A 14125-nucleotide genomic window follows, 5' to 3' on the forward strand; every position below is an offset into this window, starting at 1 on the left:
TTAAAATAAAAAATAAAATTATTTTAAATCAACATAATATACAGGGTGTTCATTAAACCCTGTCACATCCGAAACCACAATGATCAGTATGAGCAAGAAGACATATTGGCACCTTAAAATAAATTTTTAGAATGAATAATTTTTTTTAAAATAAAATATCAAAAAAAGCAAATGGTTGCTTACTTCCGCAGGGGAGAAACGAGGAGGGGGGAGTCTGGTACACTACCGACCGCGCGGCCATGCCGCCTTCGCACCTCCCCTGCAGAAGTAAGCAACCATTTTCTTTTTAAATATTTTATTTTTTAAAAAAATAAATATTCTAAATATTTTTTTAAATATGCTAATATGTCTTCTTGCCCATACTGATCATCGTGGTTTCGGATGTGACAGGGTTTAAAGAACAACCTGTATAGTTAATAAAACTAAACAAACCGGGTTGTATAGTGGACTTATAGATCAAAGATCTGAGGTTCGAACCCTGTTCTACCACAACTTGATTCACATTCTCTAATAATGAGTTATTTACAATCAATCATCAACAATTCAGCAAAAGTTTTCCCCCCGGAACATGAAGAACTATTCCATCATCGTAGACCATTATTCCACGGAGATAAGTTGCGAGAACTTTCCCTTTCAATTTCATTCCCAGATAGGGAGACACCTGAAATTTTAAGTTTTATAAGAGTCATATAAAAAACTATGTATATTAATAGTTTATTATAGAAAATAAAAGATGAGTGATACTTTAATCCACAAATTTAGAATATCCAATGACCGGTTTCATCGCTTTCGCGACATCTTTGAGACTGGTCTGGATGAAAGTATCACTTGTCTTTTATTTTCTATAATAAATTACAATGAACTTCCATCAAGAATTTTGACTTTCAACCTAGCATGTAAGTAAATATACATAATCATGATCATTTTCATATCTGCACCCAGTGGTGCATAAGACACTGCATTAGTATACCAATAGCAGAATATTTCGATCATCAGTTACATGAAGGTAAGGCGATAAGTCTTACGCTTCAGGTGCCAGTCCAGGAAAAATGAAATATAGCTTTCAGAGCATAATTTCATGTCCATCCAGCCAGGAATTGAACCCGAGACCTCAAAAATGGTAGGCAAACGCGCCAATCACTACTTTGCGAGGTGAACTCATCTCACAAATTTAGAACATTTTCAGACAGAACTGTATTCTTAATATGCCTGGACACGGATAAAAACTCTGGAGCTACATAATAATCGGGTTGTGGTTCTGTGGCTAGTGTCGCGGACTTACGGATCATAGGTCGGAGGTTTGAACTCCGCTCTACCACAACTTGATTCGCATTTTCTAGTAGCGAGTTATTTACAACTCGTTAAAAATGGCTTCAAAACTTTAATATTTGAACAAATCTAAAATTTTTTTTAAAAACGTTTCTATAAACCCACTCTCAAATTTCCAGAAACTTACTTTATTTTTATAAAGGATTGACTCTTTAGTGACTTCAAAGCTTTCGTATGGATCAAACAAAATGAGATCTGCGTCCATCCCTTCCTCGATGGCCCCCTTGGAGCTGTTGAGGGAACAAAGACGGGCGGGAGCACCGCTCATAAGACGAGACACCTGCACCAGGTCCATTCCCAGATTTGATGCTCTAGTCCATACCAGGGACAACCCTACGCAGACAATTTAAGAATTTAAAATAAGCTCATTGTACAAAATAAATATCAGTATTACTTTACGGGTTATTTAACCCATTACGTAATGACCGACCGTAAATAAGGAAGAACAACATTACACATGCATAATCACCCATATTTACACATACCACATAAACAAATTTACAATAATCTTCTTAAACACATTTTTATACAATACGCTAATTAAAAAAGTTATAATAAATATTTATCTGGGTGGTCAGAGTATTATTATAGACAATAAATATATTTTTCAAATTTTATGCTGATTTTATTTAATATTTTTTAGTAATGTGATTGTGTATGTGTTGTTATAATATTACATTGTAAACTTTTGTTAAAAATTAAAATAAATATATAAATTCAACATGCCAACTGACTTTATTTTTTGATTATTTCAGTAATATTTTATACAATATCCGATTATTTTAGCCATAACTACATTACCAATATGACCATTCATAATTGAATTGTGCCTACGTAGAAAGCCTTATAACGTGGAAATTAAAAAAAAAAAAAAACAACATATTTTTTAAAATGTAAAGTGATATATTTAGCAACGAGGTACCATTGACAATAATTGAATTTTATTAAATAAGCATTGTTTTATTAAAAAAAAACAATAAAATTGACTTAAAAGAGCTTTACCTAAAAGTTTTTGTTGAATCACGTACACCCTTCTACGTGGACATAATTCAATTATAAAAGGTCATAATACTCGTAGTTACCAAATTGAAGAGATGAGATTCCCCCCCAAGCTTGGAGGAAATTGCTAGTCTTCAAAACGGGAGTACACGGAGAGTGGTCGGACACAACCATGTCGATAGATCCTTCCTTCAAGCATTCCCACAATGCATCCTGTAAGATGTTACAAGTTTGTTTAGAGTAACTGTGTCAAGTGTAGGTATCCAACTGTATCAAATTAAGTAGTTTTTAAATTCTTTGTTTTTCAATTATAAGTGTTGTTATTAAATTAAATAAAAATTACTAGTTATTTTTTCACTAATTATTGGTTAGTCCTACCTGACCGAAATTAAAAATGTATTCATATTAAATTTTTCATACGAAAAACTTAATTTTACTTTGCAGATAAAATTTTCATAGTCCTAACTTAGATTAGACTTCATAGTCCTAACGCTCCTATATACCTGCGTGAAAAATTTCAACGCTTATCAGTTCTTCGTTATAATTCTCAAAGCACTCTCTTCATACCCATCCACAATTCCTCTTTCTTCTCTAACTCATATAGTGTCCATGCCGCTCGACTGTGGAATCATCTCCCATCCACCATCAAAGATGTTACTACAGTATCTCTGTTTAAATCAGATCTGAAGAAACATCTCCTTTCTCTTCCTTAATCTCTCCTCCTTTCCTCTTTTATCCTTTTTCCCATTGAGTAATAGTATTGATTTAAGGTAATTGATATACAAATACATTTATTTATATTTTTATATATCTTTAGCTTTTTTTATCTTTATTTTCTATTAAATATATTTTAATTTTATAAAAATAAAACTTTAATTTTATTGGTTAGTTGGAAGAAATTGTTATTTGGCAATAAGCCCGCTAATGTACAATTAACATTATGTACAAAAAGTTAAATAAAAAAATTGAAGATAAATGTTAAATTCCCATTGTTATATGGGCCCTGATATTAGTGTGAAAGAGACAAAAGGAGAAATATGTTCTATCAATCGGTTATTGGCAGTAAGTAGGAGTGCGTGCTAGTTTAATGACCGACGTATTTAAGATTTTCAATTTATTTTGCCATAACAGGCCTAAATTATACAATAATTTTTATAAAGTATGGAAAATAAATTATTATAGAGTATGTTTTTTTTTCAAATTTCTGAACTTCAGAATATTCTATCTTTTGCTTGCGGTAACACAATGTTACATTACCGCATGTAAAGGTATTTTTTCAGCACCGCTAAAATATTTTTTCAAAATAAAATTGCATTTTTTTTTTCTTTTTGTCATCAATAAAAAAAATTGAAAAAAAAATCATCATTAAAAATTGCTTTGTTTAATAATCTCCTGAACTACTCGTAAAATGTTATTTAACAGATATTGCCGGCGCAATGTTATATACATTTACGACTTGTTTGGGAGTACCACAAGGTTCTTGGTACCTTGGTTCATTTCTTTTTGTACTCTACAATCTACCTGCACAATTTTATAACGTAATGAATTATTTTGCTATGTGCGGATTTTAAACTGTTTGGAAAAATAAAATTCACAAAAGACAACCATTTGACGAATATTGTGAATTATCTCACCCTGTTCTTTGCATCCCTGACAGGAGGGGCACACTTGTACTGTGTGGCCCGGGGAGGAACTGTGGCTGCGTCCAGGGTGAGGTAGTGAGGGCAGGTCTCTGCGGTGATGCGAACTCCTCGCTTCCGAGCCTCTTCCAACACGGGAACTCCGAGAGCGGATGACATATGGACTATATGATAACGTGCCCTGGAAACAAAAGGGCATGGAAATATTTTTATGTACTTATTGCGATCGCATCATATAATTATATATTATATTACAATTATATTAGATGACTTCATCTGATTCTTATGTTACTACTATTTATTTATTTTACAAATTTATTGCATAAATAAGTATACATATTTTATATGCCTTTATCTTATTTTTTATCTTTAGTATACATTGCCATATTAGTTGGAATTTGTACATCACACAAACTAGTTGAACACGTTTTTAAAAATTTGATAAAAAATTTCAGCAAATTGCACATTAACTTAGTCTAAAGTTGATCTTCTAAGCATCATTTAGCATCGTTCCAGCAGAAGCAATATTACTGATGATTGAACTGTTCATTCTACATAAATTGTTAGCTAAATATTTGAAGAAGTGATTGAAATTGTTTAATTTCCATGAGGAATAAATAGATAATAACTCACATAAAAACATGCGAAAATGCTTTCATAATCCCAGATAAAATAAGTTAATCAATACTCTGAATACATTAAAACAACTTCAAAGTACATATTTAAATTTTCACTGTAATTACAGTTTGAATTCAATCAAACTTATTTCGGAACGCTAAACCCGCCTGTCTCCATACAAATTTATATTGTAGTTTTGACACACGGCCGGTGGTGGCGTCCTGACATAATTCTAACAACACATCAATTTATTTCTCAATTCGGAGAAACACTTTGAGCTCGACAAATTGTAATATTGTATATAAAATACCTAACATCGGCAGCCAGCTAGTTTGTGTTTTAGGCCTTAAATGTAACATTTTCTTTCTAGCTTTTAATTTCATAAGCGGAATAAAAAAATTGTAATAAAAATTAAAATATTATGCTTTGGCATGTTTTCAAAAACAATTTATTTATAACAGGGATTGGATAATTTGAATAATGTAATAAAATATAACATCATTCAACATTTATGTACCTGTATTTTTCTGTCATCTTCATGATAAGCTCTAAAGCTTTTAATTCCATTTCGGGAGGACGCGATGATAAGTACGTCTTGTATTCTTCAGGATCTAAATAATGAAAATGAAAATAATAACCATACAAAGAAAAAACGTAACATTTGTACAAAATCTGAATTACTTACTACACTCTTTGGTTTCACATGGCTCTTCAAGATCACATTCTGCGTGGAACTGTTAAAATATACAAAAAATTATATTTCTATGGTTAAAAAACACTTTTCACTCAAGCAAATTCGATTTGTTTTTTATTATTGCTATTAATAATAACTTACTGCTAACACAGAATCTGTATTTTGTAGAACTTCGAGCGCCTTCTCTAAATCTTCCTTAGTTACGTTAGGAAACTCGTCTACTCCACTGGGGCAGAGAAAACATTTGAAACCGACAACTCCCGCAGCAATCATTTTTAACAGCTCATTCTAGAAAAATATGCAACATTCTCATTAACTCTGTAAAAAGTCATATTAATTATAACAAAAAACTGAACAGGTCAGACTGCAAGAATGGTGTGATGTAAACAGCATAGGTCAAAAGAATGATGTGACATAAACTGCATAGGTCAGAGGAATTATATGTACCTGATTACCAGGAACAACGCCACCCCAGAAAGCTACATCTACAAATACAGTACCACGAGCAACATCAGCTTTCATTTGAAGACTTTTAAGAGTTGTGGTTGATGGAATAGAATTTCTGTGGGAAAAAATCGTAGTTCATAGGTATCAATTTTAAAATAATCCTAGTTCTTATCCAAAATGGATATTATTATTACACATATATACTCTAAGATTTACACAAGCATTATGCTAAATTCTATAGATACATAAATCCAGTACCCGCCTACAAAGGTTTGGATTGACTCAAAATGTTTTTTTTATTTTTTATTTGGATTATCTGATAATTTTCTTTATAAATTGTTTAAATTTTCCCGTGTCTTGGCGGAATAAAGAACAAAACAGTTATACAGTTCTGTGTGTCAGATAGAACTATAACCCTGTTTTGTTTTTACTCGATGGCTACTCAGGTAAGGATCCTGAAAAAGGAAATGGAGTGGAAATTAGTCGGCCTTGTAGTGTACTGATTAGAGCTTTTTCCCACCGTGTCTGAGGTCATGCGTTCGTTTTCTGGCAGGGTCGATATGTAATATTTATTTAATGTGATTTTCAAAGTCCCCGGACTGGATCTGAAGCATGAGATGCATCTTGCTTTTGTGTATCAAATAATTTAAATACGCTGCAAATGGAATTACGGCAAATCTGGATCATATTTGCTGCGTGGAAGGTGAGGTGGCTTCAGGTCCCAGTCCAGGAAAATTGAAATATTACAGTGTAAAGCCACCTTTAAAACAAATATTACACATTCACCTCGCCAAGAGTCAAATCCGTGACCTTGAGTACGACAGGCGAACGCACCAACCATTACACTTAAACTTATCTCAACTTTATATTTCTTTTCAGGACTTAAGAGTAGCCATTGAGTTGAAAACACTCTTCCAGAGTTTTGGTTCCATTTCACATACAAAACTGTATCTCGCTGTGGGCCTCAGCCTCCTCAGACATTCATCATAAATTGAAATCATCATCTCCCTCTATCTTGACATGTGCTCCTCCAGTCCCTGATATCAATAGCATGCACATCCCGCTGCACTTTATCAGGCCATCGGAGTTTGGGTCTACCAACGCCAAGTCTAAAGGGCTTTATGTGAAGTATCTTATTGGGCACTCTCTCTTTATTCATTCTTTTTATGTGGTCTGCCCATCGCAGCCGGGAGGCTATAAATAGGGATATTTCAATAAAATGGATACAGAATATGACGATTAATCGTCACGAATATTTGAATTTAAAAATACTCACAGTGGCATATCAACAATCGTAGTGACTCCACCGGCGGCAGCAGCCTGAGTAGCGCAGGGAAAGTCCTCCCAATCGCTGCGACCGGGACTGTTCACATGGACGTGAGAATCTACCACTCCCGGCATTAGAACACCCCGGTTGAACTAAAATAATTCATAATTCGAGGCATGTTAGAAACGCAAAATTATCATTTCTAAATTTAATAATATTGATTTTTAATAAATTGATCATTCTGCTTTATTCAGCAGAGCTAAGGGACGCGGGATTAACGTGGGAGGAGGCGAGAGTGCTGTCTAGCGACAGGGTCTCCCGGAGGCGTCTGGTGATGTTCGCATTATCATGGCAAACAATTATTATTATTTCCAGTTGCTATACTGACAATCTTCAATGCTCCATCCAAGGAGATAATTAGTAGTAACATCGCCTCAATTATGATTTGCCCAAATATTTCAAATTTGTGGCCATTTTGGCTGTAAATAACTTAATAAGAAAATGGGGAATCATGTTGTGGTAAAGGGGAGTTGAAGCCTCAAACCTCTGATTCGTGACTCCGAGTCACTACCACTCAACCTGGATTTTGCATTTTTTGAAACTATTTTTAGATAATAGCATCACATTTAATACTGGCATTAAATAGTTAAGAAGCATGAGCGGTACCTGACAAAAGTGTTAAAGGAATATTACTTTAATTTTTGTTATATTTTATAATATAGTCAGTTTACCTATAACAATAATCACAATATTGAGATTAACAGAGAGGGAAAACATTCCAAGAATGGAATATGGCAGTCTAGGCATTTACGGGCTTATGACCTGTCATTGGCTGGTTCAAGTGGCCACTTTACACACTATGTAACATTCATTATTCTGCCTATATTTATACATCCACATTTCCTCAACTCTTCCATCTGTTGACTTTTGTGAAATAGATTTAAATAACTCCCTAGGAAAGAGATCCAGCCTGTCTGCAAACATTTGGACACACTGAAAACATTGTTGATTAAACATATATATGTATATATAAATTATTATATTTAAATGAAAAAAGTTCTCTATAGTTGAAGATGTGAGTAGATAAAAGCGTTGTGAGACAAAAACAAAAAACAGAGATATCTAGGGTTAATGTTTTGAACACTTTTACGATTATTGATCAATTAACACCTTCATTTGCTCTCAAAATCGGTTTTCTGCTACGTTTTGATGGTATAGTTGCTTTATGTGAAATCTTCATCTATGTAAAAAAAAAAGTACATTTTTGAAAATTCGCGACATAACAAATACGCAATATCATTCTCTGATGAGATGAGGTTGTCCCGCAATTCTATGTCTTTGTTTCCTAGTAACTCTATCACAGATCCAAACTGATTATAAAATCAAGTCAAACAAGTACCTTTTGACAGCCTAAAATAAACATCTCATCATCATGTACACGATACCGGTATCCGTGCAATGGCAAAAGTGAAGTGCTTCATAAAAGTAACAATTGGAAGAACTTAAAAGTTAGTAAAAATTTTCTATACAGTCCGCAAAATTACAATTCTCGCTGTTATCAGTGAACAATGCCTAAAAAGTATTGAGCTGACCAAACATTCCTTTACAGGGGTGGAATCTCGAACGACATTAGGGGTGTGGGGGCTGGGGCGGACTTTTGGGAGTATTGTGGGGGTAGTTGTGGGGTATCGATGGGGTGGTTGGTGTGACCGGGTGGGTAACGGAGAAATGGACATTTGGGGCAACCCTTGTAATTTGCCATGTGAAGGCCTTGGCACAGTACGCCTGTCGCTGGGGAGTCTTTTGGCTTTTTGCATGTGACCGTTAAGTGTTCGTCTGCACATTTTACACACTTTGGTTTGGAGTAACAGCACGAGGCTGAGTGACCTCTGTGTGAAGCAGCAAAATATTGAAATCTTCATCGTTGGCAATGCAAATCTGACTAAATAATCTGTCATTCAACGAGTTACTTCTGATTTTATTAACTGCTCTGATAACATTTTGCAGTGATGTATGGAGGCTTTCACTCAGATTTTTCGCAACCAAATGCTGGCGATGAATTACGCAATGCACAGCAAGCACGTCAGGAACTTTATTTTTTAAGCACGCTTTGAAGCCTTTGTGAAGCCCTGTTATAGCGGGTGCGCCATCCGTAGCAACTGACAAAATATTATTAAAAGGAATTTCCTTTTCGTCACAAAACTTTTCCAGCGTATTAAATATGGTATCTCCTTTTGTATCTGTTTCCAAATTTGTAGGAAACAATAGTTCTTGACATATTTTCTCATCTTTGATGAACCTCGCGTATAACAATAATAATGCTTCATCGGTTGGTAAAATTTTCTTATCCAGCTGAATTAATAAATGACAAGTCTGCAGACGATTGCATAAGGATTCTTCAATGTTTTCAGCCATCTCATCAATTCATCTTTGCACAAAACTATTGCTCAAAGAAATTTTTCAGATAGTGAAAACCTGGTTTATGGAGCACTGTGGTTATTACTTCTTTTACTGCTGGTAAAATTAAATCTTTCCCAATAGTATGTGGTTTGCCTGTTTTAGCAATCAACAATTAGATATTGTACGAAGCTCGAAGTCCATCATTGCCTTGCTTAGAAGCTGATGAAAAAAGTTTTGATATAGTTGGCTGAATTTCGTACTTCTTTTTCGTGTCTTGAAAATAGATCGCATCTTTGTCTTTCTTATCCGGGTGTGTTTTATTAAAATGACCTTGAAGCCTATCGACCATCACTCGTCTTCTGTTAACCATAATAAATGTTAAGGAATGCAATATTTGTTCAATTTTCTATTGTTTCCTTTTTGTGCCATTGCAACATGTACACTAGCCAAACTTATTACTACTTTGCTCAATGTACCTATAAGTATTTTTTTTTTTGTTGCAAACATTTTAAAGTTGCTAGAATTTCACTTCTCCGAGCGCTTTGTAGCTGCAAGACTTTTAGTGATATCAACTTCATTTTATCATTATTCCCTTTCCGCACCTAATGGTGCATTGGGCACTGCATTGGTACACCAATCGCAGCGTATCTTGATCATTTTTTGTTACATGAAGGTATGATCAGTCTTACGCTTCAGGTACCAGTCCAGGAACTATGAAATATTCTAGTGTGATGATCACCTTTTAAATAAATATTTCATATCAACCATGTCAGGAATGGAACCCGAGACCTCTCGCATGGTAGGCAAACGCGCTGATCATTACACCACGAGGCCGACAAATAAACATTATGTAAATTAAATTAACATTAAATTATTTCTAACTTAACCTGATTTTCAACTGCCCGTGCGCTCTGTAGCTGCAGGACATGTTATCTAGATTCTATTTGTAAAGATTATTTATTGATTAAAAGCACCTCTTGGTCATTTTTTTGTTTGTTTGTAAAGTGTAAATGTGGGCTAGATTTCTATATGTCCTTGCGATCTATAGCTGCAAGGCGTGTTGTAATCTAGCTCCTATAAAATTATCAAAAATAAACATAATTGGAAATGAGGCAGAACTGTGTAAACCTATTTTCGCGCCCCAAACAAAGCATTTCATTGATTGAACCGAGTTATTCGGCTGAGGATTCGGTTTGGCAAAGATCAAACCGAGTAAAACTTGTACTCGGTAACTCGGTAAAACTTGTACTCGGCGCATCTCTAAAAATTACGATATAGAAATGGTTTTATCAATGAAGTTTTGAACAACTATGAATTTTTTACACAATAGCAGCTGCCCCCCCCCCCCTTCTTCTCCGTCTACGACACTTGGGTTGATAATGAATCTACCGATTTTCGGTTGATAGAGGTTGCCAACGCTTTTATAGTTTACAATGTAAACATTATTACCTACAACTACTCATCCTGATGTGCAGTTCACGGAATGTTTCGCTTGGCCCCGTAACGTTCCCCGTAACTTCCCGGTGACCCAAAATGTATTAGTTATTAATAAGGTCCTGCTTTTTTGATCATTAGTAATAGTTAATATCAAATATTTAAAAAAACTAATTCTTTTTTCATACAAAAAAGATAATTTAAAAAAAAAAATTCCAACGATCAAAAAATTTGGCCTTTAAGTAAGCGAATTAGCGTGTCTTGGGAGACACATACGCAAAAGGTCAATTTTCGTTTGAACTATTTGAGTATTCTTCCAACGTCTATAGTTGATGAGTGGTGTCTATTCTTTCCCAGTAATTTCACTCCGGATAGCTAAGTCCAGGTGGATGATGTTTTGAAAGTACGTAGGTAATAATAATTTTGAATTCCAGTGTTTCGGGAACGTTTCAAGTCTAGCAGAAAAGTTTCGAGAATATTCCCGCTCCGGGAAGTTATACACTTTCGGGAATTTTCCCGAGGCACGTCATTACCTATAACCACATAAAATAAATATTTTAATTTAAATGGTGTATTAAAAAATTTCATGAATAAAATAATGCAAATGATTCCTATATAAGTATTATTTGGGTAAAACATTGACAAAAAAATAAAAATAACTTGTTATACAACTCATTTACAGATAACAATAAGTACCTACATAATATGTATAGGACATAATACATTATATTTGATAAGCTTGGACTGACCTCAATTTTTTGTATTGTTAGCGGAAGCTGTTTCCATTCTTCTTGACTTCTCATTATTTTGCAAATTTTTCCATCTGAATCTACCGCGATCCCTCCACTGATAACTTCATTTTCCAAAACAATTTGGTTGCATTTGAATGCTAAGACCGGCTGCCTTATCATCTCGAGAACGTCTAATATGGTCAAAGGCGATACGATACTGTATAATATTCTAGCTGCAAAGCTGTGTTGCAGAGATTCAAACTAATTAAAAATGAAAACACAAACGAATATAATGTCTCGATAAAATCTTATCAGTATTCAGTAAACACAAAAACGGTCCCGTAGCGACATGACAGTTGAACTAAATTACAAAATGTTGAAGTTTTAGCAAAGTTACTACATAATCTCTGAACAAAGTTTACGTCGAGAGTTTAAGCACAGATTACTAATACTATTACTATATAGTTTAAGTTTCTGGAATTTGAATCGTCAATTTCCCACCAATCGCGTAAAATAATACCATTTCAAGACGAAGCAAGTAAAAAATATTTATCAACATCGTACGCACATCGTACGTTCGTCAATTTCTTAAGTACCTACCTACTTTTGACTTTATTATTAGTATATTGTACTGGATCTTTAGTCTATGCTTTAGTATTTAAATTTTCGTTACGTACGTCTGCGATGTTTTACAAAAAAAATAGTAAAAGCAATCTAGGAATCTAGTAGACAGACTAAACATTTAATAATCTTGTAGTCTAGTCGGTTTTGGTAAAAAAAAATACATGTCACTAAAATGAATGCGAAGAAGGGTAAACTCTAAAATTGTTGACGTAAATTGTTGTATTTATTTTATTGCATGTCTTATTTTGTATGACCTGCTAATTAAATTTAAATGTACCTATGTCTCTCTTGTACGCTGATGACCTTAAAATATATAATAAAACTGATAGAATGAAGGATTGTGTTAAACTGCAGACTGATTTGCAAACTTTATTGAGTTGGTGCCATAAAAACGATATGTAATTAAACATTAAAAAGTGCCACTCTATCAGTTTTACTTGTAAAATTAACTCAATAATTTTTTAATACTCTCTTGGTGACAAACCATTAAATAGGGTTAACATTATTAAGGATCTCGGGGTTTGTTTTGACACAAAATTAAATTTTAAACATCATATAGATTACATAACTCGTAAGTCACTACTGGGGTTTCTAAAGAGAGTAACCAAACCCTTTAAAAAAACGGAAACTGTCATATGTCTATATATAAGTTTGATTCGCAGTAATCTTGAGTATGCCTCATGCGTATGGAGTCCGCAATATCAAAATCATATAAATTCAATAGAATCTGTTCAAAAAAAGTTCTTAAAGTACCTTTTGTAAAAGTTCTAAATTTCTAACCCACGTTCAAATTCAAATTACGAGCAACTTCTAACTCTTTTTCATTTTAATTCTCTGATAAAACGCCGCGTTGTTTTCGATATAAATTTCTGTATAAAATATTAAACTACAAAGTAGATACTAACCTCCTAAATAAAATACAAATAAATGCGGGATTGAGAACACTCAGACATCGGGAAATATTTAAACTGCCTTTGTTTTCAAATAATGCTACATACCACACACCTATGGCCCGCATGTGTTGGGAATATAATATATACTGCCGAAACAATAAAATTGTCATTTTTAATGATACTCTCTCAGCTTTTGCGAATAATCTCTTAGAAATAAATCTTATTCGATAAGTACACACGTACAACTTATTGAACTTATTTTTTATTGCATTGTATCCCGTATAAAAAAAATTGTAAAAAAATATTTAAAAATATATATTACAACTTAATGTATAAATCTATTTTGTGAAATTCTATAATTAAAGATATATATGAATGTAAAATTGTATTGACGAATGCTTTCAAATTGTATGTTTTCTAGTATGTATCTTTGTTGAATTACCTAATAAAATAAAATAAAAATTACATTTATATAAAAATATGCTATTCACGGTTTTTCAGGGACAGACCGCGAAACTTCAGAGGAACATTCCTCGTGGTAAGCTTTAAAAAAATCCTGGTAAAAATTTTCCAAAAAGACATTTAAAAAATAAAATATCTATGATCTCAAAATGGAGTAAATCTTTAGTTTCTCAGACTAGCATCCCTTCCTTTTAGCACCCCTAGCCCTCCCCGGCAAAAAAATGCGATAAAAACGCATTTGACAAACAAAGCGATGCGCACCAGACGCAGACAAGGGAAGCGGCTGGGTAGGAGAGGGGTAGGGGTTTGTGGAGGGACTGCATGTCCGAAAAATGAAGGATTTTCTGCATTTTGAGATTAGTTTTTGTGATTTATAAGTGCCTACTTTAGTGCGAGTTTATATTATTTCCAATTGAGTTGAAAATGAAATATTTGTTTAGTCAAAATCACTAGGTGCTTGTCAGCTATACTATGTAAACATATTCTTTTTTTTAATTGAGAAGAGGTTTTGATAATTTATAATAAACGTAATATCCATAAAACAATCAACTAGATGCATAATTATTTCCAGTGAAATAACTGTTATC

The 14125-nt window shown here is 33.6% G+C and overlaps 1 protein-coding gene and 1 long non-coding RNA gene across 3 annotated transcripts; one reads left to right on the plus strand and one right to left on the minus strand.

Annotated features, from left to right (window-relative positions):
- Positions 1-326: 326 nt before the first annotated feature.
- On the minus strand, positions 327-12047 carry LOC148279259 (uncharacterized). Of its 2 annotated transcripts, none has more exons than XM_088230214.1 (10): positions 11578-12047; positions 7004-7146; positions 5728-5842; positions 5422-5568; positions 5272-5320; positions 5104-5197; positions 3963-4149; positions 2412-2541; positions 1457-1662; positions 327-661 (listed from the first exon to the last, which is right to left on the minus strand). In XM_088230214.1, the coding sequence occupies exons 1-10, from the start codon at positions 11737-11739 to the stop codon at positions 536-538; spliced, it is 1359 nt and encodes a 452-aa protein (XP_088086340.1). In that variant the 5' UTR covers positions 11740-12047; the 3' UTR covers positions 327-535. The 2 variants fall into 2 exon arrangements, with proteins under 2 accessions (XP_088086340.1, XP_088086341.1); XM_088230215.1 differs by lacking the exon at positions 11578-12047 and adding an exon at positions 7726-7840 and having other exon boundaries at positions 397-661.
- On the plus strand, positions 9812-11780 carry LOC148279260 (uncharacterized). The gene is made up of 2 exons (XR_015822938.1): positions 9812-10879; positions 10937-11780. It is a non-coding gene; the product is annotated as an uncharacterized LOC148279260 (long non-coding RNA).
- Positions 12048-14125: the final 2078 nt, after the last annotated feature.

The sequence above is a fragment of the Micrasema longulum genome, unplaced genomic scaffold (genome assembly GCF_059751315.1).
Source record: "Micrasema longulum isolate JH-2025_06_02 unplaced genomic scaffold, ASM5975131v1 h1tg000740l, whole genome shotgun sequence".
Taxonomy (NCBI): Eukaryota; Metazoa; Arthropoda; class Insecta; order Trichoptera; family Brachycentridae; genus Micrasema; species Micrasema longulum.